This window comes from Garra rufa, chromosome 15 (assembly GCF_049309525.1).
Source record: "Garra rufa chromosome 15, GarRuf1.0, whole genome shotgun sequence".
NCBI classification, from domain to species: Eukaryota; Metazoa; Chordata; class Actinopteri; order Cypriniformes; family Cyprinidae; genus Garra; species Garra rufa.
The window spans coordinates 10,451,970-10,476,901 of record NC_133375.1 but is presented as its reverse complement, the minus strand read 5'-3'; the positions used below and the strand labels follow the sequence as shown (position 1 = coordinate 10,476,901).

General features: G+C 35.3%; 1 protein-coding gene across 2 annotated transcripts; it reads left to right on the top strand.

Annotated features, from left to right (window-relative positions):
- Window positions 1–2,111: 2,111 nt before the first annotated feature.
- rbm39b (RNA binding motif protein 39b) lies at window positions 2,112–23,009 on the top strand. Of its 2 annotated transcripts, XM_073819040.1 has the most exons (16): window positions 2,112–2,338; window positions 2,643–2,702; window positions 7,509–7,561; window positions 7,655–7,840; window positions 9,865–9,930; window positions 10,054–10,107; window positions 11,562–11,679; window positions 11,790–11,942; window positions 12,031–12,168; window positions 12,274–12,339; window positions 13,715–13,919; window positions 14,019–14,099; window positions 14,288–14,402; window positions 14,946–15,051; window positions 21,817–21,895; window positions 21,997–23,000. In XM_073819040.1, exons 2-16 carry the CDS (start codon window positions 2,652–2,654, stop codon window positions 22,095–22,097), a joined length of 1,572 nt encoding a protein of 523 aa, XP_073675141.1. In that variant the 5' UTR covers window positions 2,112–2,338; window positions 2,643–2,651; the 3' UTR covers window positions 22,098–23,000. The 2 variants fall into 2 exon arrangements, with proteins under 2 accessions (XP_073675141.1, XP_073675142.1); XM_073819041.1 differs by lacking the exon at window positions 9,865–9,930 and having other exon boundaries at window positions 21,997–23,009.
- The last annotated feature ends 1,923 nt before the right edge of the window (window positions 23,010–24,932 follow it).

Here is a 24,932-nt window from a genome sequence, read left to right as displayed (position 1 = left end):
CTCGCAATTGCAAGAAAAAAAGGCAGAATTGTGAGATAAAAGTCACATTTTGTATTTAGTGGCAGAAACATGCTTCCATGGGTTTGTATATTGTGCATCAAAATATATAAAGTGTACGTTTGATTTTGATAAAATGTTGCATTTGTAGAATATTTTTTATGAATTAACAAATATTTCGATATACCACTTAATCCATTTTCATTTATACATTTTAGATAACCATTGTGAAAAACAAGTATGCTGCACTTTAGCATACTTTTAATAAGAGTAGTTATTATAGAAATAATATATATATACGTAAGTGCAAACTAAACATTTTTGGACACCAATTTATGTAAAATGCAGTAGAGTTTAAATTAATTTTAAATGCAGTTCATTGAACTTAAGAATGTGTAACTTCATAATTACATATATTGAAATATATGTACTGCCGAATGTACTGACAAGCATTTGTATTAAGTAAAAAATACTTTCATGTCATTTCTATTGAAATTTGTCATGTATTTAGTCACTTGTAATGATAATATAATTTAGTACATTTAAAATATATTAACTTTAAATGTAATATCAAAAAGTCAACTCTAAAAGTATAATTTAGTACTTTACATGTACATGTATTTAAATAGTGTCAAAGGATTAACAAAACGTGCACTTATTAAAAGTGCACTTAAGTGTGTTAAGAAACATGAAAGTGTGTCTCTCTAAGTACATTTGAGTGGCTTTTCATTTCAGTAATAATTTATTACCTGCAGTTTCGTTTTTAAACATACTTTAAAATTTGAAGTACACTGCAAATATACATTGAGTACAATGAAGTGCACTTCTTTTCCACAAGGTTAGAATTGGATGATAATTGCTATCTGAGTATTGTGAGCTTAGGAGTCTGTATTTCACATTGAGTAACAATGTCAACACCTCCCTCACTGAACAAAAGATAAACAGGACTAAAGTTAAACAGTTAACAGTTCAAAAACTGAAATATGAACTATATTACATTTACAGGTAATGAATGTTATCTTGATAAAAAAAGTTATAAATTAACAGGATAACTATATTTTTGGGGTCATTCATGCCCTTTCTCTTCTATCTATAAGTCTGTTTAGACAGATAGTTATGCACAAATCTATAAGCATATAGAAGCATATATACACAGAGTTTTATTGCATGCACATACTGTAAAATGTATAGCTGCGGTTATAATATTATTGTATTAAGCTAGTAAGGATTATGTAATGTAAGGTTGCTCAAGGTCAGAGTTCTAATGCTGATTTAACACTTTCTCAAAATAGATTGAATATTTTTGATGTGCAATTGTGCATTAAAAATGGTATAGAAACTATTTTCACTCATAAGTACCACACTATATTAAACTACCATACAAGACTATTAGGGCTGTGAGGTCTGGGATTTTTTAACAATAGTTATCAAAGGGAAAAAAAAAATATCTTTCTAATCTTTAAACCACAATGAAAGCTATTTAAAGATAAATTAGAGTGCCTATTTAATCTTTACGTCAACCGACCAATATATTTTAATTTTAAAAAGTATTTTATTTAAAAAATATCCTTAAATTTAGCTTAGAACAAATATTTCAGACAGTTGTAAAGATTAGAATGAGAAGAAAACTTAAACTAATTATACTAATTATTAAAGCTGAATATTATTTGAATGAACTTATTTGACGCTTTCTTAAATTAAGTAATTATTATTAATTAGAAAAATAATATACAAATATATTTTAATATAATATAGATACAGATAATATAATAATATTAGATGTTAATTTATATAAATATTTAATTTAAATATGTATATTATTAATCTAAATTTAATTTGCTAGGTATTATCATTATAGCATTTTGATGGCTCCGCCCTTGTTTACAAAACGCTGAACTAGTTTCTCCAAAGAATGTGGAAATTGTGCAAAATAAAACAAAGCAAAGCAGGTCTTTCAAGGGTGATATTCAAAGAAACAAAAGCACTGTACATTTTGCAGGATAACCACACCTGAGAAAACGAAACTCCAAATTCTCCTTTCCTCGACTTTTATCCACACTACGACACGATAGGAAACCCTGCCCCTCTCAGCGTCCATTTTGGGTAAAGCAGGAAGTTGTCTTGTGGGGGAAACCTGAACCTCATGACAAACTGAACTGAGCTTATTAAATATCCCTAGATACATACATCGGTATTTGTTTTGGCTTGAATGATTGTTTGTTTTATATTTTGCTGGTCTACAGCCGGATCCGACCGTTTGTTTCGCAGTTGTGTTTATTGTCAAACTTCACACGCGCGTCGAGGAGGTCGCGACGGTAACCGCAGTGCTAAATAAAACCAGGTAATTTTTTTTTGCTAACAAGCAGCTATTAGTCTAAATAAGTGTTAGACTCAGAATTAAATGTAGGTTTTACATAAATTACAGTATGCTGTCATATATAGCTAGGACTGTGGCGTCTAAATTAGCCGCTTATGTAATGCTGTTGTTGTCTCAGAAGCGTTTGCTGCAGAATCGAGCGAGTTATTTATAGAACAGCAGCTGAGATGTTTTTTTGTTTGCTTTGTTGATGTAACAACAGTACGTAAACTGTAACTCATCAGGTTGGTTGTGTTTGTAAACCGAATGTTGCTGTTTTCATATACAGTAGGTCAGGATGGCGGATGACTTCGACGTTGAGGCCATGCTGGAAGCTCCTTACAGAAAGGTGGGTGGACGACCGGAAGTTGCCGTGTGTTTCTTTTTTTTCTCTTTTTGAAGGCATTTATATTATTAGTTCATCCGAAATGAAAATATGTCAATTTACTCACCCTCGTGCTGTTCCAGCTTGTGTGGATATCATTCTAATGATGAACACAAAAGGAGAAATTCTGAAGATTGCTCCATAATCCATGTATGAGTGATGAATGAGGACTGAAGCTTTTGAGCTTTAAACATAATCTTGAAACAGAAAGAGAAAAAAGCAATACAAAAATAGTCAAGTTCCAGACATAAAAATCCTATTCATTTTGGTGCAGTTGGTTTTAGGAGATAACTAATTTACTATTAAGGACAGACCTACTGTAAGCTGGTTTTTATCTGTGTGTGCTTTTGTTGAAGTTATCAGCCTGCTTTATTTTCTAAATTATATTTAATGGCAGAATTCTTGGTGAAAAACTACATTACTTATAAATAGAATCACATTAAAAAGAGCATTTAAAATATTTAAATATTTGCCTATATAGTATACAGTTGAAGTCAAACGTTTACATACACCTTGCAGAATCTGCAAAATGTTAATTATTTTACCAAAATGAGAGGGATCATACAAAATGCATGTTATTTTTTTTTTTATTTAGTACTGACTTGAATAAGATATTTCACATAAAAGACATAATATAGTCCACAGGATAAAGTAATATACTAATAATACACATGATTCTTTATTCTGTGTTGTTATCTGAATGGTCCACAGATGTTTTGTTTGTTTTGTTTGTTTAGTAATAGTTGTTCATGAGTCCCTTGTTTGTCCAAGGCCGTAACCAGGGTTTGAAAATTATTGAGGTCTGAAGTAAGGTGTTAAGAATTGTGCTATAATAACACCCACAAATGCAGTAATAAGGTATGTTACCATGGTAAATTTGCGCGTGTAATTGAAGAGCACAGTATGACTGACAGGACCGGAAAGTTCTTTTTTTTTTTTAGGTGAGGGAATTTTTATTTTGTAACAAGTTATAAAAATAACGTTAGAATAATGACACTGACATAAAACTTGACAACATCTCATTTGACCGTAGATACTGAATGAGGAAAAAGCTTTTTTCCCAGGTACTTAGAACGCACGTCTTTCAAAATAATAGTCTAGCGTCAGAAAAAAAAAACAGAATTACGTTTGTTGTTTCTTTGACTGCACACTCCGCGACCCACTCAAAACGTTTTTGCGACCCACCAGTTGAGAAACACTGCTTTAATTAATGTTTTTGATGACTTAAGGTTAACTAAAGAGCATGAGACGTCTTCCTGCTGGCCAGTAACGTTATTTGGCATAGTAGCCTATTTCATTCTGTAACATACAGATGTTTTTGATAGTGTTATACGTTTCTTTCAGATGTTAACGATGATCACTGCGTTTGTCTTAGTGATTGTGGTATCTTCCTGTCAGCAATTAAGTTGCAGATTGTCTAAAAGCTTTTTTATGAATGTACAATGTTGCCAGATATTGCTACGAAAAACAAGCAATTACAAAAAGAAAGAAAAAGATATCCGAAATAAGTTCAAAGCTTGTGTTTTGTAAATATGATTAATATATCACTAACACTAACGTTCAACTTTCCACTTTATAAACGTCCCAAAGTGTCACACTAAATTGGAAAAACGAGTCAAAAAACACGTATAATAGGTGGATCTGGCAACAAACGGAGGCTGCACCCGCGCTCTCACTCAACACGCTCTCAAGCCCCGTTCACTCCGCTAGCTTCTCGCAGCAACATGAATTGCAAACACTCATGTGATATGAGGTGGTTTAAACGGCTAAATAATCATTCAGAGAGCTTAACATTTTATTTTTGAATATAAAAAATGGCCGAGGTCCGGACCTCGGTGACCTCATTGCTGGCTACGGCCGTGTTTGTCCTGAACAGTTAAACTGCCCGATGTTCTTCAGAAAAGTCCTTCAGGTTCTTTGGCTTTTCAGCATTAACTTTCCAACAATAACTGTACGATTTTGAGATCTATCTTTTCACACTAAGGACAGCTAAGGGACTCATATGAAACTATTACAGAAGGTTCAAACACTCACTGAAGCTTCAGAAGGAAAAATGATGCATTAAGAACCAGGGGTGTAAACTTTTGAACAGAATGAAGATGTGTACATTTTTCATATTTTGAAAAACAGTGGGCAGTTTAACTGTTCAGGACAAACGAGGGACTTATGAACAACTTTCACTAAACAAAAAAACCCCACAGCTGTGGATTATTCAGATAACAACACAGTATTAAGAATCAAGCATATGTAAACTTTTGAGAGGGGTCGTTTTTATAAATTCAACTATTATTTTCTTTTGTGGACTATATGCAAATGTCTTTAATGTGAAATATCTTATTCAGGTCGGTACTATATACAAAAATAACATGCATTTTGTATGATCCCTCTAATTTTGGTAAAATAATGACTGAATGATTCTGCAAGGTGTATGTAAACTTTTGACTTCAACTGTACATACTGCGATAAATGTAAAATGTATATTTTCTGCATTTAAAATTAAAAAAGTGAATTTTTTTTTTTAGTTTGATTGTCATTTTCAATGCCTCATGGGGTTGTAGTTCTTCCCACATTACAGTCTTTCTGATTTTCAGATACTTTTTAAATACTAATTTAATTTGAAGTTTGTAATTTAATTCAGCTTGTTGCTAGTCTTCTAAGTAATCTTTATAATACCTTTTATAGTGTTTTTTTCTTTCTTTTTTACATTTTTTAGCTTTAACCCCAGTGCCCATTCATTTTAATTATTAAAAAAAACAAATGAAAAAAAATCTAAATTTCTCCTTTTATGTTCAGAACAAAGAAGGTTGATAAGATATATTAGATAAATGATGACAGATTTTTTTTCTGTGTGAATTGAACTCGTTGTGTTGTCATATGGCTACTCAGAAACCCTGCTTTTGTTGTTTGTGCCTGACTATAGAGTAAGATTGTGTAATGTTTATGAGAGAGAGTTATGTTTTGTAGTGTGATATCCTGAATTACAAATAAATGCCCATCTATCTCTCTTTATAGACTTGCCTAATGATATCTCACCTCTACTCCCCTGAATACATCTTTGATTCCAGTGTGAACTGTGAAAAAAAGTAAGGTAGTAATTGCGCAATGTATTAATGTACTTTGATCCAAAATACAAATAGACCGCCATCATACACCTCTAAATCAACGCTGAATGAATGCCAATAGATGAAACTAAACGTGACATGGAGCAGAGACAGTATTCAGGTTTCAGCCATGTCACCAAAATTTGATAAAGATGAATCTGATGCAGTGGCAGAAAAATAGACACTACTGTTCAAAATTTTGGGGTTGGTACGATTTTGTGTTGTTTTGAAAATAATTTATTTGATTAAAAATACAGTTAAATCAGTAAAATTTTGGTTTGTGAAATAGCTTTATAATTTAAAATAACTGTTTTTAAAGGTAATTTAATCCTGTGATGGCAAAGCTGAATTTTCAGCATCATTACTCTAGTCTTTAGTGTCACATGATTCTTCAGAAATCATTCTAATATGCTAATTTGATGCTCAAGAAACTATCTAATGATCATCAATGTTAAAAACAGTTAAGCTGCTTATTTTTTCTAGATTCCTTATTTTATGATTCCTTTATTTCCTAGTATTCTTTGAAATCTAAATCTTTTGTAACATTATAAAACGTCTCAATTTAATACATCCTTGCTAAATAAAAGTATTAATTTCTTTAAGAAAAAATATATCTTGCTGACCACAAACTTTTGAATGGTATTGTACATACTACACACCGTAGACGTACGTTGCAAACGGATTAAATCAACCCCTGCCAAATATATAAAAGATAAAATGTTATATACGTATATGTAATATTTATTGCAAATGGCATTTCATATGGCATAGCCTTCTTATTGGACCTGGAGTCAAGAATTGAAACCCTGAATTCCTGGGTTGAACTCGACCTTTACTGAAGGTCAGCCTCGGTGTTCAAACCTGAAAAGAGCAGAATTGTCCAATAAATGAGTTTTAAGTTTCTAAATATGAATACTGTCTCTCTACCCAGTGTGTTGATGTTCTCTAAAACCGTTGCCATTTGGTTTGTGCATGTACTTTTTAAGTAATATCTCTTTATTATAAAACTGTTTACTATTTCAAAAATGCATTACCCAGTCATTTTTATGAGTAAAAAAATAGATTAGACATAAATAGAATTTTTATTTGTCTTTTACTAAAAGAAATAAATGTCTGTCATCGTTGTCAAATTGAGACAAATGTGGGAAAAAAAACCCTTAAAAAAATCTTTTGATGAGGTTTTAAGTTGTATCTTTTTTTGGCTGACTTTGATGCGGTGTCTTTTGGGAGGCGATATGACTAAGCCGTGTAAATCCCTGTCTGCTTCAGGACAAGCTGTGAGACAGAGATGGCATCGAGCTCTCACAGTCCAACAGCGCAAACTGGGGGAAGATCACACGGACTGACAGCCTCCACTCAGGAATGCCCTTTAGCAGCTCTATAGCATGGCTACAGCAAGACTTAGGCTAAAAATAGCAGGGTATCTATACTACCCTAAAAACACATGGCCTAGCATGTCAAGACCTTGAATTTAACTGAACGAAAGTTAAAGTCAGGCCCCCTACCTTCTGGTTATTTAATACAGACCATTTGATTACATTCAATTTTCAAAGTGATAAAATGAGCCAAAAGTAGTAGCATTTCTGTCTTTTCTCTTATCCCCCTCCCTTCTCTATTTCAAGTATTTCCTCTCCATCCTCATGTTGTTCTTTTATCAATCCTTTTTCAGGGTGAAAGCAAGTCTTCTAGCGCCAATGGTCATAATGAGGAACGCAGCAAAAAGTAAGCAAAAACCTTTCTTTCTGCTTTACTTCAAGCTTTTCAGATAAATTAAGTACGTATGTTGGTAATGAATGAATGTTTTTTTCCACATAGGAAAAGACGGAGCAGAAGTCCGAGCCCAGGCCGCCGGAGGAGTAGAAGCGGGGACCGCAAGAAGAGCCGCGAGCGACGCAAGAGCCGTAGCCGCGAGCGGAAACGTTCACGGAGCAAAGAGCGTAAGCGGTCGCGATCTCGCAGCAAGGAACGTGGTGGACGTTATCGTGGACGCAAAAGCCCCTTGTGAGTTTAACACCTGATCGTTCAATTTAGAAGCTATGTTTCATTTGTATAGGTCAGCATTTCGAATTCAGGATTGTAAATTGTCACTCAGTCATCAACAACACAGTAGTTAAAGGAATAGTTGATGCATAAATAAAAAATTCTGTCATCATTTACTGACCCATAAGAATAAAGAATAATATCCTTTCAAGCTAAATTTCCAAACTTTATAAAGACATGGTTTCTAAAGACATATACAAAAGTAATTAATATAAATTGTACAGTTTTAAAGGATCAGTTCACTTCCAGTATAAAAATTTCCTGACAATTTACTCACCCCAATGTCATCCTAGATGTTCATGTCTTTCTCTCTTCAGTCGAATAGAAATTAAGGTTTTTGTGAGGAAAACTTTCCAAGATTTTTCTCCTAATAGTGGACTTCAGTGGAGGCCAAAGGGTTGATCGTCTAAATTGGCATTTAATTGCAGCTTTAAAAGGCTCTACACGAACCCAGCCGAGGGATAAGGGTCTTATTTAGCGAAACAATCTGTCATTTTCTTAAAAAAAAAAAAAGTAAATACTTTTTAAACACCTTTAACAAAAAAGCTAAAACCATGATGTTGGATGATTTTAAAGTTGGAGGAGAAAATTTTATTTATTTATTTTTTTCTAGAAAATTGCCAATTGTTTCACTAGAGACGCTTATTCCTCGGCTTGCATCATGAAGAGCCTTTTAAAGCTGCATTGAATCTACAATTTGGACCTTTAACCTGCTGATCCCCATTGAAGTCCACTATATGGAGAAAAATCCTGGAATGTTTTCCTTAAAAACCCTTCATTTCTTTTCGACTGAAGAAAGAAAGACATTAACATCTTGGATGACATGGTGGTGAGTAAATTGTCAGGAAATTTTTATTCTGGAAGTGGACTAGTCTTCTAAAGAGACACTTGTTTTGACAAACAGATTTCATTTAGGTGTTAATTCCCAGCTGTACAACCCTCATTGGTTTTTACCCAGCAAGTAAACCCAGTTAAACTTCCATTGACCATATTTGATGAGCTCTAAGTATGTTTCAAAGATGAGTTGAAGTCATGCCGAATGAGTAAATGATTTTTCATGAAAATGAATTTTAATTTTTGTCACAGACGACAGTCCGATTTTAATTTAATGTCACATGTTGTGTATTTGGGAAACATGGTTTAGTTTGTTGTAACTTGAAAGTGGTCAGAGTCTTGCTAAATGTGCATCTGCTTTGCTAAGAATGCAGAAGTGCTTGAATCTTGCATTCCTTTACGCTGTGGCACATTGCTGTGTTTTTTTAAGATGCCTGGTGCTTGTTTTGAGGAATTCTGAGAATAGAAAACCTGGAGGCGCGACGTCCATCCAGGCCTACTGTGTTCTGGTTCATGGGGGCCTCTTAGCCACAAGTTCATTAGCCAGTTGCAGTCACATGACTCAGCATGCCCTTATGGAGCAAGCGGTGATCGCCCACTTTTTCAGTGATCTTGATTGCAGAAATATATATTTTTATCTATTGGGTTTCTGCATATATTTAGCATATAATATAATGCCCTTAAAGAGCTAACAATGATCACCCACTTCTTCAGTGATCATGGTTGCAAAAATATTGGTTCCGGAAGTATTTTTTTTCCTGTGTTTTTCTACAACACATGGGCTACTATAATAATACAACATAATAAGTAGTAATATAATAATAGGTTCTCCTTTTTGGGTTTATGGGTTGTGGTTTAGGGGTTTTACACTTACATTTGACTATTTAACATCATTTTTAAATAAGTTGAGATCGCGCTTGTGATTTTCTGCCAATATCATCACATAACTCATGTTGGGTCTGCCTTTTTTTACAGTATCAATAAAAAAGGCATTTTTTTTACCTCAGGAATCCATAGTTTTGCCATGACTTGCATTGGGTTTTCACTAGATACTTGCCCTCTTGCACCAGTATGTAGTAGCCCTTGCATGGCCACAATGGCTAAAAGTTGACTGGTTTAACACTGAGACAAACCCTTGTTTTATGTCATAGTATGGGGCCGAAATTAAACGGTGGTCCCGGAGGGAAGACCGGCCCACAACATTTCACCAAACACAGGTGATCTCATCTGTGACTATTGCTGCATGTTGTGTGCTATTGTGTGCTGATGTGTATATCTGTCTTGAGTAATCATACATGGATGGGTGATAAACACAGGCTGATGGAATATTCTTTCTCTAGTCGCAGGCGCTCACGAAGCAAAAGCCCGTTTAAGAAGGAAAAAAGCCCTGTCAGGTAAGATGCTTATTACTGTCTGACTCTGCTGTAGGACTGAAGTATTGAACACTCTTAAGGGGTAGTTCCATAAAAAATTTAAATTCTGATATTAATTACTCACCCTCATGTTGTTTCAAACCCGTAAGATCTTTGCTCACCTTTGGAACACAAATTAAGATACTGTTGATTAAATCCCGTGAGCTTTCTGACCCTGCATAGACGGCAAGGTCAGCATGACCACAGTCAAGGCATAGAAAGGTATTAAGGACATCGTTAAAATAGTCCATGTGACATCAGTGGTTCAACCATCATTTCATGAAGCTACATGCATACTTTTTTGCACAAAGAAAACAGAAATAATTGACTTTACTTAATGATTTAATGAGCTCAAAAATATCTTCATTTTGTGTTCCGAAGATGAATGAAGGTCTTTCGGGTTTGGAACAACATGAGGGGGAGTAATTCATGACAGAATGTTTATTTTTTTGGTGAACTATTCCTTTAAAAAAAGTTCTTTAATGGTGTTGGTGGTTCTGTGAAGAGTCCGTGTAACATCCATGGGACCTTTCCAGGTCACAAATTATTCTTTATAATGGAAACATTTTCTTCAGATTATTAAAGTATTTTTCACTCTAAAAAAAAAATTCACTAAAAGATTTTTTGGGAAACCCGAAATGGTAGTTCCATTGTATTGCTATAACAAAGTATTTTGCAATCTTTATTTTTTTAAGAATGAAGTATCACTGCAGGTTAATCCATAACCACATGTGGCATTTTATTTTACATGACACTAAGAGGAAGCGAAAATCTGCCATTTCAGTGCACTTAGGCTGAGAAGAGGAAGTGGGTGCAGTTATTTTTAAAAGGTGTTAGACACACTGTTAACTCTTCTGCCTCACAGTAATACTGCAATTAAAGCCTACAGCTCTTAGAAAACTTGCTATAAGATGTACATAAATGTGCAATTTATTAAATTCATTAATATTGTTCAAAATGGTCCATTAAGATACACAATGTCATTTTAATAGAGAATATTATGGTCAAGTCATGAATATTAAGTCATGGTTAATCTAGTCTAATCTAATATAATATTGATTACCTTCATTCACTCCTAAAGAGTCTCAGTTTTGAAATCAATTTGTATCAATTTGAAATCTGATCTGGCATATTTAGGCTATAAATCCCTGGAGTGCATTGTTTGCACACTATTTCAAAACATACAAAGCCCATATAAAGGTGAAATGTAATGTTTGTATTGAGTTTTTTTTACTTTACTGCTAGGCAGCGATTAATCGCATCCAAAAGAACGTTTTTGTGTACAAAAAATGTGTGTGTACTGTGTAAGTTTATTATGTGTATATAAGTAAACGCACTTGCATGTATATATGTTGTTTATATATTTATATATATATATATTTCCAGAAGGAATGACTTGTGTTTCAGTGGTTGATGACCTGTGTTTCTTCAAACAGGCAACCAATAGATAATCTGAGCCCGGAGGAGAGAGACGCCCGTACAGTGTTCTGCATGCAGCTCGCTGCCAGAATTAGACCCAGAGATCTTGAAGATTTCTTCTCTGCGGTGGGAAAAGTATGATGCTCCTGATTAAAACTCTTTTGGTTTCTTTTTGTTTTTCTTCTCCATTCACTGATGTTAAATGGCAGATAAAACATGAGAGCTTTTTTTATCCATTGTTTAAGGTCCGTGATGTAAGGATGATCTCAGATAGAAACTCTCGGAGGTCAAAAGGCATTGCCTACGTTGAGTTTGTGGACTCTACATCGGTACCGCTGGCAATCGGCCTGACAGGACAGCGGGTTCTGGGAGTGCCTATCATAGTCCAGGCTTCACAGGTCAGACCGTCAACACACTGCAAATCCATTCTCTGCTTCCTAATCCAGTGCATTTGAATCATTTTGTTGAATTGTATGCATATTTCAGGCTGAGAAGAACAGGGCAGCAGCCATGGCCAGCATGCTCCAGAGAGGTGGTGCAGGACCAATGCGACTGTACGTAGGCTCCCTGCACTTCAATATAACTGAGGACATGCTGAGGGGCATTTTTGAACCATTTGGAAAGGTACGGTTGGCGTTTGAATTGAGTTGCATGCATATATAAGCTATATATAAACTAATGTGGAGTGAATCTATTTAATTTGAATTTTTTTTTTACACCTTATTTCAGATCGAGGGCATCCAGCTAATGATGGACAGTGAGACTGGCAGGTCGAAAGGATACGGCTTCATATCAGTGAGTTCATCAAAATTTCGATTTACTAAGGCTGTATTTGACATTTTAAGATCCAGCTTTGCTGTGCTTGATTATAGGGCTGCACAATTAGGCCAAAAAGTTGATTATTAATTATCCGTATGATAGTAGTAATTAGGGGTTCAAACCCTATTGTAATTGTTAGAATGGCCAAGGATCAGCAATCTCCACGTAAACTAATCAGGCAGACCAAACCTTAAGTCGTAGAGACTTGAGACTTGGAGGGATGGCAGTACTTTTATCATCTACAGTGTCACCAAGGCTTGCCTCAATCGGCCTGACGGGGGTGCTACAGGGATCAGAAATACGAAATCGCTCATAACTCGACAGATTTGTCTGTCACCCTGCCGAAATGTTGTGGTACTTGGCATTTTTGAAAAAATTACTTTTGCGAACTTGTCCAATCAGAACAAAACCAGTGCAGGAAGATTCTCTTGACGGTGAATATCAATAATTATCTAAAGGAAAGGAATACCAAAACTTTTAAATGGGGCAGGGCTGCTTTTACTAAAATGGCTATAACTTTTGAACGGAATAGGATAACTTCACCAAAGTTCACAAAGTAAGCTCTAAATTTGAGGTCATGTGAAAAAAGTTGCTGAACTTGGCCACTTTGAGATACCACAAGAGGGAAAAAACTAAAATGGACCTTAAAGGTCTGTGAGATATTTGAAAGAAATTGGCCACTGGGTATGATATTGCATTTTGCAAGGGTGTAAATGATTGTATATTGCAACTTTGCCTCTAGAACCACTGCTGTCAAACAAACCATTCGTTAATTGATTGAAAAAAATCCTGTGAATGAAATTAAATGAATGTAGAAAACGTACTTCTGCAAACTAGTTCTATGCTTTTCACGGAAAACTTCACAAAACTTGGTAAGCACTTGCGACACGCGATTTTAAACAAGCATGCTACGTTTTAGGAAGATCGCTTTTAAAATGCTTTTTAATCATTCATTTAGATTGTTAAAAGCTTGATCAATAATATTTAATGTCTTTTGTCATTTTTAAATTATTAAACACAGTAGGAATTATTACTATTGTAGTGTTTTACTGTAAGATTAAGTCTAGTATATAAGAAATTTGTTTTATTAGTGCTGAATTTTTGCTGGGCTAATATTATGTCTTGTATTGTACCGTCATTTCAAAACTATAAATCAACAAGCTTTTATTTCTGCCTTAAAACGTACCTATTTATTCTTTATAGGCACTTCTCATTACAAAGCATATCATATATTATGTTGTGCCCGGTAAATAAAACTATCTACATAATGCAAAACTACATTTGAAGAATCACGGTTCTCTTTTGCAATTGCATCATAAATCCGATGCTGATTAACTGTCTATTTGTGCAGTTTGCAGATGCAGAATGTGCTAAAAAAGCCCTGGAGCAGCTAAATGGTTTCGAGCTTGCTGGACGGCCTATGAAGGTGGGTCATGTTACAGAGCGTTCGGATGCATCCTCTGCAAGCTCCTTCTTGGACAGTGATGAACTGGAGAGAACTGGCATTGACTTGGGCACAACAGGTCGACTTCAGCTGATGGCAAGACTCGCAGAAGGTACAGATTGAACCCTGATTCAAACTACTTGTGTATTTGTTATTTCATATGATACTGCATTATTCTGAAGTCATTTATACGTCTCTGGGATGTTTTTAGGTACAGGACTGCAGATTCCTGCTGCTGCCAAGCAGGCCTTACAGATGAGCGGCTCTGTGGCTTTTGGAAATCTGGCTAATGGTGTGTATTTGAGTCATTTTCATATTCCTGTCTTTGAATCCATTGAGTTGAATGAAATTTGAAGTGCGCTGAGGAGAGATTTGACAAATCTGAGTAGAGCTGGTTGACCTGCTGTCCTGTTCCCACCATTTATTGATTCTTCAGAAGGCTTACAGTAACAGTTATTTATCTTTTTGTGCCACTTACAGCCTCAACCACACAACCTATTCATCCCTGTCCTGGGATGAACCAAGCTATGAACCTTCCAAACCAGCCGCTGGCAACGCACTGCTTACAGCTGTCCAACATGTTCAGTCCACAGATGTAAGTTGCACTATTTATTAAAACTATATGTGACCCTGGACCACAGAACCAGTCATAAGGTTAAATTTGACAAAACTGAGATATATACATCGTATGAAAGCTCAATAAATAAGTTTTCTATTGATGTATGGTTTGTTAGGATAGGACAGTATTTGGCCGAGATACATCTATTTGAAAATCTGGAATCTAAGGGTGCAAAAAAATCCAAATACTGAGAAAATCACCTTTAAAGTTGTCCAAATTAAGTTCTTAACAATGCATATTACTAATTAAAAATTACATTTTGATAGGGTTACAGTAGGAATTTTACAAAAAAATCTTTATGTAACATGATATTTACTTAATTTCCTAATGATTTTTGACAAAAGAAAAATCAATAATTTTGACCCGTACAATGTATTTTTGGCTATTGCTACAAATATACCCCAGCGACTTAAGACTGGTTTTGTGGTCCAGGGTCACATATGGTGTATGTGATTTCAAATGGCATGTGTCTTGGTTAAAATAAAGATTGAAAATGAAATTTCTTATGTTGCTTTGTAGGGAAAGCGAACCTGGCTGGGACCTGGAGATAAAGGATGATGTCATCGAAGAGTGCAGAAAACACGGAGGCATTGTTCACATATACGTCGACAAGAACTCCTCTGAAGTAAGTGATCACCCACCTCTGTTAATGTCATTTTTGCCACCACTTTCATTGCAATAGTAAAACCAACTTTAACAGGATGTGTAAACCGTTTATAGTCACAGTAGTTGAATATGACCAAATCTTTTGAGAACATGGCCAGGTTTTCCTATCAAAATGAATGAAAAAAAGAAAAATACGACTTACTTTAAATTAATCCTGTTTTAAGGAGCAATAATATTATAGAATTGAAATGATTTTTACTTTTACATATACCAGTCAAAAGGTTAAGCTCTGTATAACTAAGTCTCTTATGCTCACAAAGGATGCATTTATTGTGCAATATTATGAAATATTATTACAATTTCAAATAACATTTTTTAATATATATTTAAGAATGTAATTTATTATTGTGGTGGTAAAGCTTTTATTACTTCAGTCTTCATAAATCATTTTAATATGCTGATTTGCAATTCCAGACCCAAAAGTTTACATACACTTTGCAGAATCTGCTAAATTTAGTTTAGTGATAGTTGTTCACAAGTCCCTTGTTTGTCCTAAACTGTTAAACTGCTCACTGTTCTTCAGAAAAATCCTTCAGGTCCCACAAATTAGTTTTATTTTTAGCATCTTTGTGTATTTAAACCCTTTCCAATGTGATTGTATGATTTTGAGATCCATCTTTTCACACTGAGGACAACTAAGGGACTCATATACAACTATTACAGAAGGTTCAAACACTCACTGATGCTTCAGAAAGGAAAAACAGTGCTTTAAGAGCTAGGGGTGTAAACTTTTGAATAGAATGAAGATTACATTTTTCTTTTTTTTTTTACCTAATTTTCTCTTGTGAACTATATGTAAAAAAATAAAAAAAAAATTATGTGAAATATCTTATTCAGATCAGTACTAAGGAAAAAGCAACATGCATTTTGTATGATCCCTCTTATTTTGGTAAAAAATTAAAATTTTTGCAGATTCTGCAAGGTGTATGTAAACTTTTGACCTCAAATGTATATTCTAGGGGTTCAAAATTTAAAGCTGCCTGAGATCACATGACCCACCTCCTGCCTCGTTTTGGTAATTATTTTGGTAGTTATTTTGATGGTGTAATGAGTGGAGATGGCAAAACCAGTTAAAGATCCTAATTGGGTTCCTGAGGAAGAACTTCACGCTGTTGTCGCTGATGAGTTAAAGTTGTGTCTAAGCTTCATCTGGGAACTGTTTAAGGAAGAATTCAGCTCGATCGCAGATAGATTCAGAGTGCTGGAATATAATGTTCAGCGGATCAGACACAACGTTGGCAACATGCAGACAAACTCTTTGAAAATATCATACTTTCTGATCTATCCAACGATGCTGAAAGTTTCCTACCATTTGAAGATTTCACTTCTTGAAACACCGGTGGAGGTTGGATTCTGGTGCAAAGTCCTCCATAATGAGAGAATCCAAGTTGGATGAGGAGCAAATTTCCAGGTGCTGTGGATAAAGTTGATTGCCGCCTCTAGGCGTCAATAAAATTAAAAGAGGTATTGAGAGTATCTAAGCATTATACTGACTTCTAAATGACACGCTCAAGTGGAGATACAGAAGGCTAAATAACTTATGTGGTTGATTTCTTGAGTAATACTAAAGATGTTTTTGTGTCCACAAATGCACCTAAAAAGGGTGATCCCTTATTTTCTCAAGAATAATTGTGCTTGGTTGCGAGTTTAGAGGATTGTCTTGTGGTTGTATAGGGCTACTTTAATGCCGTGTTGATCCTCAGTTGGATAGATCTCATACCTCCAAGGCAGATTTTATTCTTTCTGAATTTTTTAACTCATTTTTGTGACATTCGAACATATGCAATGTCTGGCGTTTGCAAAATGATGGGGCAAAGGATTATACACACTTTTCAACTCAAAATAAGAGTTTTTCAAGGATTGATTATTTACTTATGTCCCCTTTTCTTTTTCCCTTAATTAGTTATTTTGATATTTGCCACTTCTTTTATTGGATCCTTCCTCAATAATTACTTTTATAACCCCAGTATTTTGGCCCCAGATGCAACCGCTGTAGATTTTATACTCTACTTTGTACTCTACTTTTGTGGTGTAATTCAGCTAGTTGTCTGAATTTTTGCAGTTGAACAGCGATTCAACCTCTAACCCCCAAGTTTTGTGGGAAACCATTAAATGTTTAATTAGAGAAAAATGTGTAAAGAGAGCCAAAAAAAATTAACTTGAGAAAAAAAAAAAAAAAAACAGCTCTACTAGAGAAGGAATTAAAAGGTTAGATTTGTGAGATAAATGCTAAAGAAGTAAATGTTCTTCAGGCAGGACTAATCTATCCATTTGAATAGAGCTGAATTTATAATGTGTTGTACTAGACAATCTTATTACTTTAATGGTAAGGGCCCTTCTAAGTTGTTTGCTCTAAGGTTGAAGGAGAGCAAATCTAAGACCAATATCTGCTATTAATCAATGAGTAGAAGTAGAAGATTCTCAGCATGAAATTGGATAGCCCTCTCACAACTGATGAACAAAAATCTGCCCTAGATTCCATGAACGATAATAAATTCCCTGGGTTAGATGGGATTTCCTCTGAGTTATTGAGGGTTCTATTAGACATAGTGCCACCCGTGTTATTTAATTCTCTTAATTTTGCTTCAGAAAATGGTGCTTTGCATAGGAACCAAAGTACATCTTTAATAACTATTTTGCTGAAGAAAGGGAAGAATCCCCTTGAATGATCCAGCTATAGACCCATTAGCCTTCTATCCACAGAATCAAAGTTAATGGCAAAAGTTTTAGCCTTAAGGTTAGATCAGTGTATAAGGGACTTGATCAATTATGATCACTCAGGTTTTCTTAGCCTTGCTGCAGATAACGTATGTAACTCCTTCATATTGTTCTCAAGCATGCTCCTAGACAGCTTTCTCTGCAGTCCTATTTTTGAATGCAGAGAAGGCTTTCAATAGAATTAAATGGATCTATTTGTGGTCGGTTTAGAAGCATTTTGGGTTTGGCCTGTTTTACTTGCTAGCTGTAAAAACAATCTATTCTGAATGTGTTGGTATCTACTTTGTTTGGCCCTTCGTGGTAGGCTAGACACTAATAAAATGAACACTTCTGAGAACTTTGAGAAATGAACTTTTTATTCTCGGTGTTACCTTTGGCTCCTGGTTATTTTAATTTACTATATACTTAATTCAGCAATAACAAAATGTGTATGGAATAACAAGCGGCGTAGAATTAGTCTAAAAACTATGCACCATCTGAAGCACCATGGTGGTGTATCGCTCAGTTTTTTGGTTCTATTATGTAGCATTTTAAATGAGACTTCTTAGGACTGGGATCAATGTTAATTCTCCTGTGCCATGGCGGGCCTTAGAAAATGTTGCTTATTCGTTGCATTTACAGGATTTACACTTTACTGGAATATCTTTGAAAACTCTGGAAAATTTTACCAATTATATGCCATTTATTAAATCTGGGAAGCGGAAGAAAAGATCATTGGAGCTTTAGACTCATACTGTGGTTCTAACCCTATTTTGGTATAATAGTAATTTGTGTACGGGTAATGAGGGCCCAGTGTGGTTTTTATACTTTAAAAGATCTGTTCAGTGTTTACGGTCTTAAGTCTTTCCAGACTCTAAAAGATGTTTTCTCTCTACCAGGATTTTTTGTTTTGTGAGATTAAGATCTGCGCCGAAAGCTTATGGTGTACCCTGGTCAAATAAGGTAGCTTCTCATCTGATAATAAATTGGATAGATTCTAGTATGGCTTCTAGAGGTATACAGTGAGTGTAATTTATGAATCACTTGATACAACAATGCTTAGTCTAGTGATGGGCTTCTGGGAGAGAGAAATCAACATAGTGATTGACTGGGACACAGTCTGGGGAACTGGGAAACTGTTTTGTTACCTCAAAGAATCCGGCTCATCAAATTATTTATTATAAGTTAACTCATAAGGCACATGCCACTCTGTTAATTATATAAGATGAAAAGAAAGCATGACCCTTTTTTGTCACCTGTGTAGTAGCACAAGTCCGGATACTTGATGGCCCTGCATTGTCAGTAGCAATGTTTCCACAACCTATTTTTAGTAAGCAAGTGATAGAAACACCAAATTAAGAAACTTGTTTGAGGTGCCACGTGCGATGAAGAGTTCATGCGAATAATGGGAGATGGAAACACATTTGCCAAATAAATTCCTCCATGTGTATAAAAAAAAAAAGTCATGCGACTTTGCACGATGGGACTGCATAACCTAAAAAACCAATCAGACTGATCTTGTTGCACAGCATGTGGAATGATATTATGGTAATTCTAAAATGCCTGAGCAAAGTCTATCAACAAAGTATTTCTATATAATTGCTTCCCAGAAGTAGCCTGGCTAATGCCAAACCACGTCATGAAAACGTCATTATTCGTGGTCTGGGAACCACATGTTAATTTTCTCGTATTTGAGGCGTGGTTTACGAATGCCCAGAGCCGTTTATTGGGCGCTACGAATGTCTATCAAATGCGCCTGTGCGTAGCTCATAGCCAATCGTTTCAATTATACCGGATGACGGTATGTAGAGCGACAGAAATCAGAGAGTCAGAGAGTAAACTACTTAGAACACTATCTAAGGCTGCATCGAAAGATAACTTCGCGTCTGCTGCCATGCTGGATCCATAATTATAAACAAACTGCTTCGGTGAGTCACATAAAAGGCGTCATCGTCTTGCTGCTCCCTCCCCGTTCTGTGATTGGTTCCCTATCTGAGGTGAAAATTTGGTCCATGGACTCCAGGCTGCCTAGCAGCGTGAATAAATCGCGCTGCGCACAAGGCAGCATGGGAACACCCAGGCAATCCCAGAACCGTCTGCCATACACGATTGCATTCCCAAACACGCCCATCCACCCTGAAAACAATGACAGTTTTTCATCTGCTCGCTCTGATACGCAAGCAATTTATTATACAGTGTATGAAAATTATTGTATTCCGAAGCTTTTCCTACTTTTCTTGCCAGTTTATGGGCAAGTGACAATTTTGATCTCTTTGACTTGGATGGAAACAGTGCTTATTCGCAAATATTTTTATGCGATATTCCAATTTTGCGCATAAGTTAAAATCCCAACTTTGGATGGAAACCCTGCTCTTACTGCTGCTGCTCGAATCTATGGTTTAATCCAGCTACAGTACCTTGCAAAAGTATTCATACCCTTTCTTTTTTTCACATTTTAAATTCTTTTACATTACCTGTTTTCCCCACATCAATCTACACTCCATGCACCATAATGACAAAGCAAAAACAGAATTGTCTCAAATGTATTAAATTTACAGCCTCAAGTCATTTTGATTATGATGCAACAAGATTTGCACATCAACATTTGGCAATTATCTGCCATTCTTCGCCTCACCTCTTCACCTCTCAAGCTCTGTCAGCTTGGATGGGGTCTGGCAGACATTTTCAGGTTTCTTCAGAAATGTTTGATTGGGTTCAAGCCCAGGCTCTGGCTGAGACACTCAAGGACATTCACAGAGTTGTCTATAAGCCACTCTCTCATGTGCTTAGGGTCATTGCCCTGCTGGAAGGTGAACCTTCTGCCCAGTCTAAGGGTCCTGAATGTTCTGGACTGGGTTTTCATTAAGGCTATCTCTATATTTTGGTGCACGCTACCAGCACACTTTACTTTTGGTAGGTGATGAGCAGTGCCTGGATTCTTTCAAACATGATGCTTGGATTTGAGGTTCATCAAACCACAGAATCTTGTTTCTCACAGTCTGAAGGTCCTTTAGGTGTTTGTTTGTTTGTTTTTTTGGTTTTTTTTTTGCAAATTTCAAGCGTTTCCAATGCTTCTTCACTGAGAAGAGGATTGAGTTTGGCCATAAAGCCCAGATCGGTGAAGTGTTGCAGTGATGTTTGTCCTTCTGTAAGTTTCTCCAATCTGCATATATGATCATGGAGCTCAAGTTGAGTGACTAATATGATCTTGGTCATCACTCTAGCCAAGGCCCTTCTCCATCGATTGCTCAGTTCTAGGAAGAGTCATGGTTGTTTCAAACTTCTTCCGTTAAGAGTAACGGAGACAACATGCTTCTGTAAACCTTCAATCCAATTTTTTCTAAACTCTTCCCCAGATGTGTGGCTTAAAGCAGTCTTGTGTCAGTGTTTTGTGTTTTTTTTTTTTTCCTCTGATATGCATTTTAAGCTGTTTGACCTTTTATTAAGATGTGTGTGCCTTTCTGAGTCATACCAGTTTAATGGAATTTGCCACAGGTTAACTTGATTCAAAGTGCGGTAACATTTACAGGAAATATGAATGCTCCTGGGCTAAATTTCAACTGTCCAAGATATTTTATTTTTAATAATTTTGCAAATATGTAAAAAAAAAAACTGTTTTTATTTTTGGTTGCTTTGCCATTATGGTGTGTGGAGTGTAGATTGATGTGGGGGTAAAGTAATTTAAAAAAGCAATGTAACAAAATGCGAACAAAATGAAGAACTATGAATACTTTTGCAAGTCACTGTATGTCTAATTGGATGTCTTATTTGTTGGATATTGTTCTTCTTGAGTGTAATGTGGCTAAAGTGAATGGCGCCAATGGATAGACAAAACAATTTGGTCAGACTTTAATGGGTTTTTAGAGATCTTAATTTATACTTGTACTCTGTATTTTGTTTTGGTCTTTTAGTTATATTTTATATTTTCTGTCACAAAATTTATATTCTTTATTATGATTTATTTATTTTTATTGACTTTATTTATTTCACAAAAAGTCTAATGCTTGCTTTTGCTCTTGTTTGGCAGGGAAATGTTTATGTAAAATGTCCAACCATCCCAGTAGCAATGGCTGTTGTCAGTTCCCTGCACGGCCGGTGGTTTGCAGGTAAACGCTTCTCATTTTCTCCCATCTGTCAATCTTTTCTCTGTATAGACTGCCTTGTGTTGCTGGTATGACATTAATCACACTCTCCTTCCCTTTAACAGGTAAAATGATCACAGCTGCCTACGTGCCTCTCCCTACGTATCATAACCTGTTTCCAGATGCTGCCACAGCCACGGAGCTCCTGAGGCCAATGCACCGGTGATCCATCCTGTGACCCCCTGCCTCTTACTGACACTGCTTCGTCTGGAATCGTACGCTTACCCTACACCCCCTATCTCAAATGAACTGCTGTGGGCCAGAGGCAGTCCTGTCATGGAGGGCCACCTAATGTATGAAGCTAGATTTCACAGTTGGACTGTATTTTCGTATTGTATTTTAGCAGGGGTGTTGATCAACAGTTAGAATCCCCCTCTCTGCGTCTCGCTTGTAATGGCAAAAGCAAGCTTTAGACCAGCTTTTGGCTTTAAGTACAGTGGTCTATTGATACGTGAAAACCTGTAACACCGTCGCCCTCTCTAGATGAGCTCTTGACTCCTGAAAACCGGTTTTGAAGGAGATTCTGGTGGTTTTTTTGTTTGTTTGTTTTTTGAAAGGTGTCTTTCTGTTTGTTTGGTAAGGTTTTCTCAGCTGTTTGGTCTTCAGGTCAAGAAAGTTTTCATCTGTCTTCATATTTCCATGACAGACATTGTGTTGTGAACTACTGGTTCATTCTCTGTTTTGTTTCTTCGCTTTTAAGCAACCAAAAAATTGAGATTTGTTTTTTTTTTTCTTTTTTTTTTTCTTTTTTGGAGAGTCTACTTGAGCTGTTTAGCTTTCTAAAACATCTTTGAATTTATAACTTTTCATAATCAAGAATTGATTTTTCTAAAATCTTCTACTGATTAAATGACTTTCACAACACTGTGTAAAAATTAGTTCTGTCTTTGTATTCGTGCTGTTAAGAAGGGTTGGTAGGTATGTTTTAGTAATAATACACTACCAGTCAAAAGGTTTTTTGTTTTTTAAAGAAGTCTCTTTTGCTCACCTGCATTTATTTGATTCAAAGTACAGATAAAACAGTAAAATTTTGAAACATTTTTACTATTTAAAATCTTTTTTTTTCTATTTGAATATATTTTAAAATGTAATTTATTCCTGTGATTTTAAAAGCTGAATTTACTCATTACTCCAGTCACATGATACTTTAAAAGACATTTTTTATTTTTATGATGTTGAAAATAGCTGAGTAGAATTTTTTTCAGGTTTCTTTGATGAATAAAAAAGTGCAAAAGAACAGCATTTTTCTGAAATAGAAATCTTTTGTAACATTATACATGTCTTTACCATCATTTTTTTTTTTCAATTTAAAGCATCCCTGCTAAATAAAAGTATTTATCTTTGTAATTTCTTTCTCCAAACTTATGTATAATGTTACAAAAGCGCTTTATTTCAGATAAATGCTGATCTTTGGATCTTTCAATACATCAAAGACTCTTTTAATAGCTTTAATCACAGGAATAAATTAGATTTAAAAATATATTTAAATTGAAAACGGCTATTTTAATTAGTACCAATATTTGTTTTTTTTCTGTACTTCAGATCAAATAAATGCAGACTTGGTGAGCAGAAGAGGCATCTTTAAAAAAAACATTAAATGTCTTACTGTTCAAAAACATTTGACTGGAGGTGTTAGTATGTTTTACAATTGAATTCAATTAACAACTTACAGAAATAATATTTTTGTCTTAATTTACACACCCACTAAATCCAAACCTGTATGACTTTTTTTTCTGTAGAATATAAAAGATATTTTAAGATTTATTTATTTTTCACCAACGCTGTTTGGTTACTAACATTATTCAAAATATTGTCTTCTTTAGACAAACAAAGTGAGAGGTTTGGAATGACATGAGGGTGAGTATACGGTATGGTAGGATTTTATTATTTTGGTAAACTTTAAAGTCATTTTACTATGTTTTTTTTTTTTCAAAATCAAAAACATGTATACCAAAATAACTGTAAATCATACAAATGAAACTATTGGAATAATATGTGACTAAAAATCAAAGTAGGCCCCCATTGTCTGGTATAGATGATAGAATTTGTCCTCCTTTAGTCATCTTCAAGGGTGCAACTTCAGTGTTAACTTTAATATTAACCTTAATCTGACATGTAAACTCGGCTGGATGTTTCTCTCAACAGATGTGAAATGTAATATGTCTTGAGCCCTCAATCACTGTAATTACATCTCAGGAGTCTATATATTGAGGTACACTGGGAATAAACCTTGGGAATTCGCCTCAGGAAGTAATTCAAATCTGACAAATCTGAGCAGCTAAAGTCAAACCTTCTCTTCCAATCCCAGGATGAACCAGCTCAGCCATAGGCTATATTCCAACTTTCCCAGACAATATTGTGTACATAATGTCAAATGGGATGTGTCCTGGCTGAAAGGTAGTACAGACTGTCTCTGTGAGCGAGCAACTTGCTCACCAATCAGAATAAAGTGTTCAGAAAGACTTTATAATTCTTATGTATTAAATCCAAATGAAAATCCTCATTATTTATTTACCCTCACATTGTTCCAAACCAGTATGAATTTCTTCTCTGGAACATAAAGGAAGATATTTGAAAGAATGTTGATAACCATTTTGTACCGTTGACTTTTATTTTCACAGACAAAAACAGAGATATTTTTCTTGATATATTTTTTTTATTATTATTATTGAACCCCCAGGACCAGTATTGAGAAAGACCGATCTAGTGGCTGCATATACGTCATGCGAGTATCTAAAACAACAAAGGACAAGGTTCAGGTGTAAAAACCTCATGCAGATTACAGAAACATCCACTGACAGAGGACACAATGTTCAAACTTTCAGCTTTTACGTCAGCTCTCAGTGGACTGGTGGACTGGAGTTCTAACTTCTGTAACGTGTCCAGAACCCCACACACCATGACATAACATTCGCAGCCAAGATGGGGGTTTTGGCTCTGTATATCCATCTACTGCCTTTGAGGAATACTACTTCCCATCTGTGGCAGTAAATCAAATGTG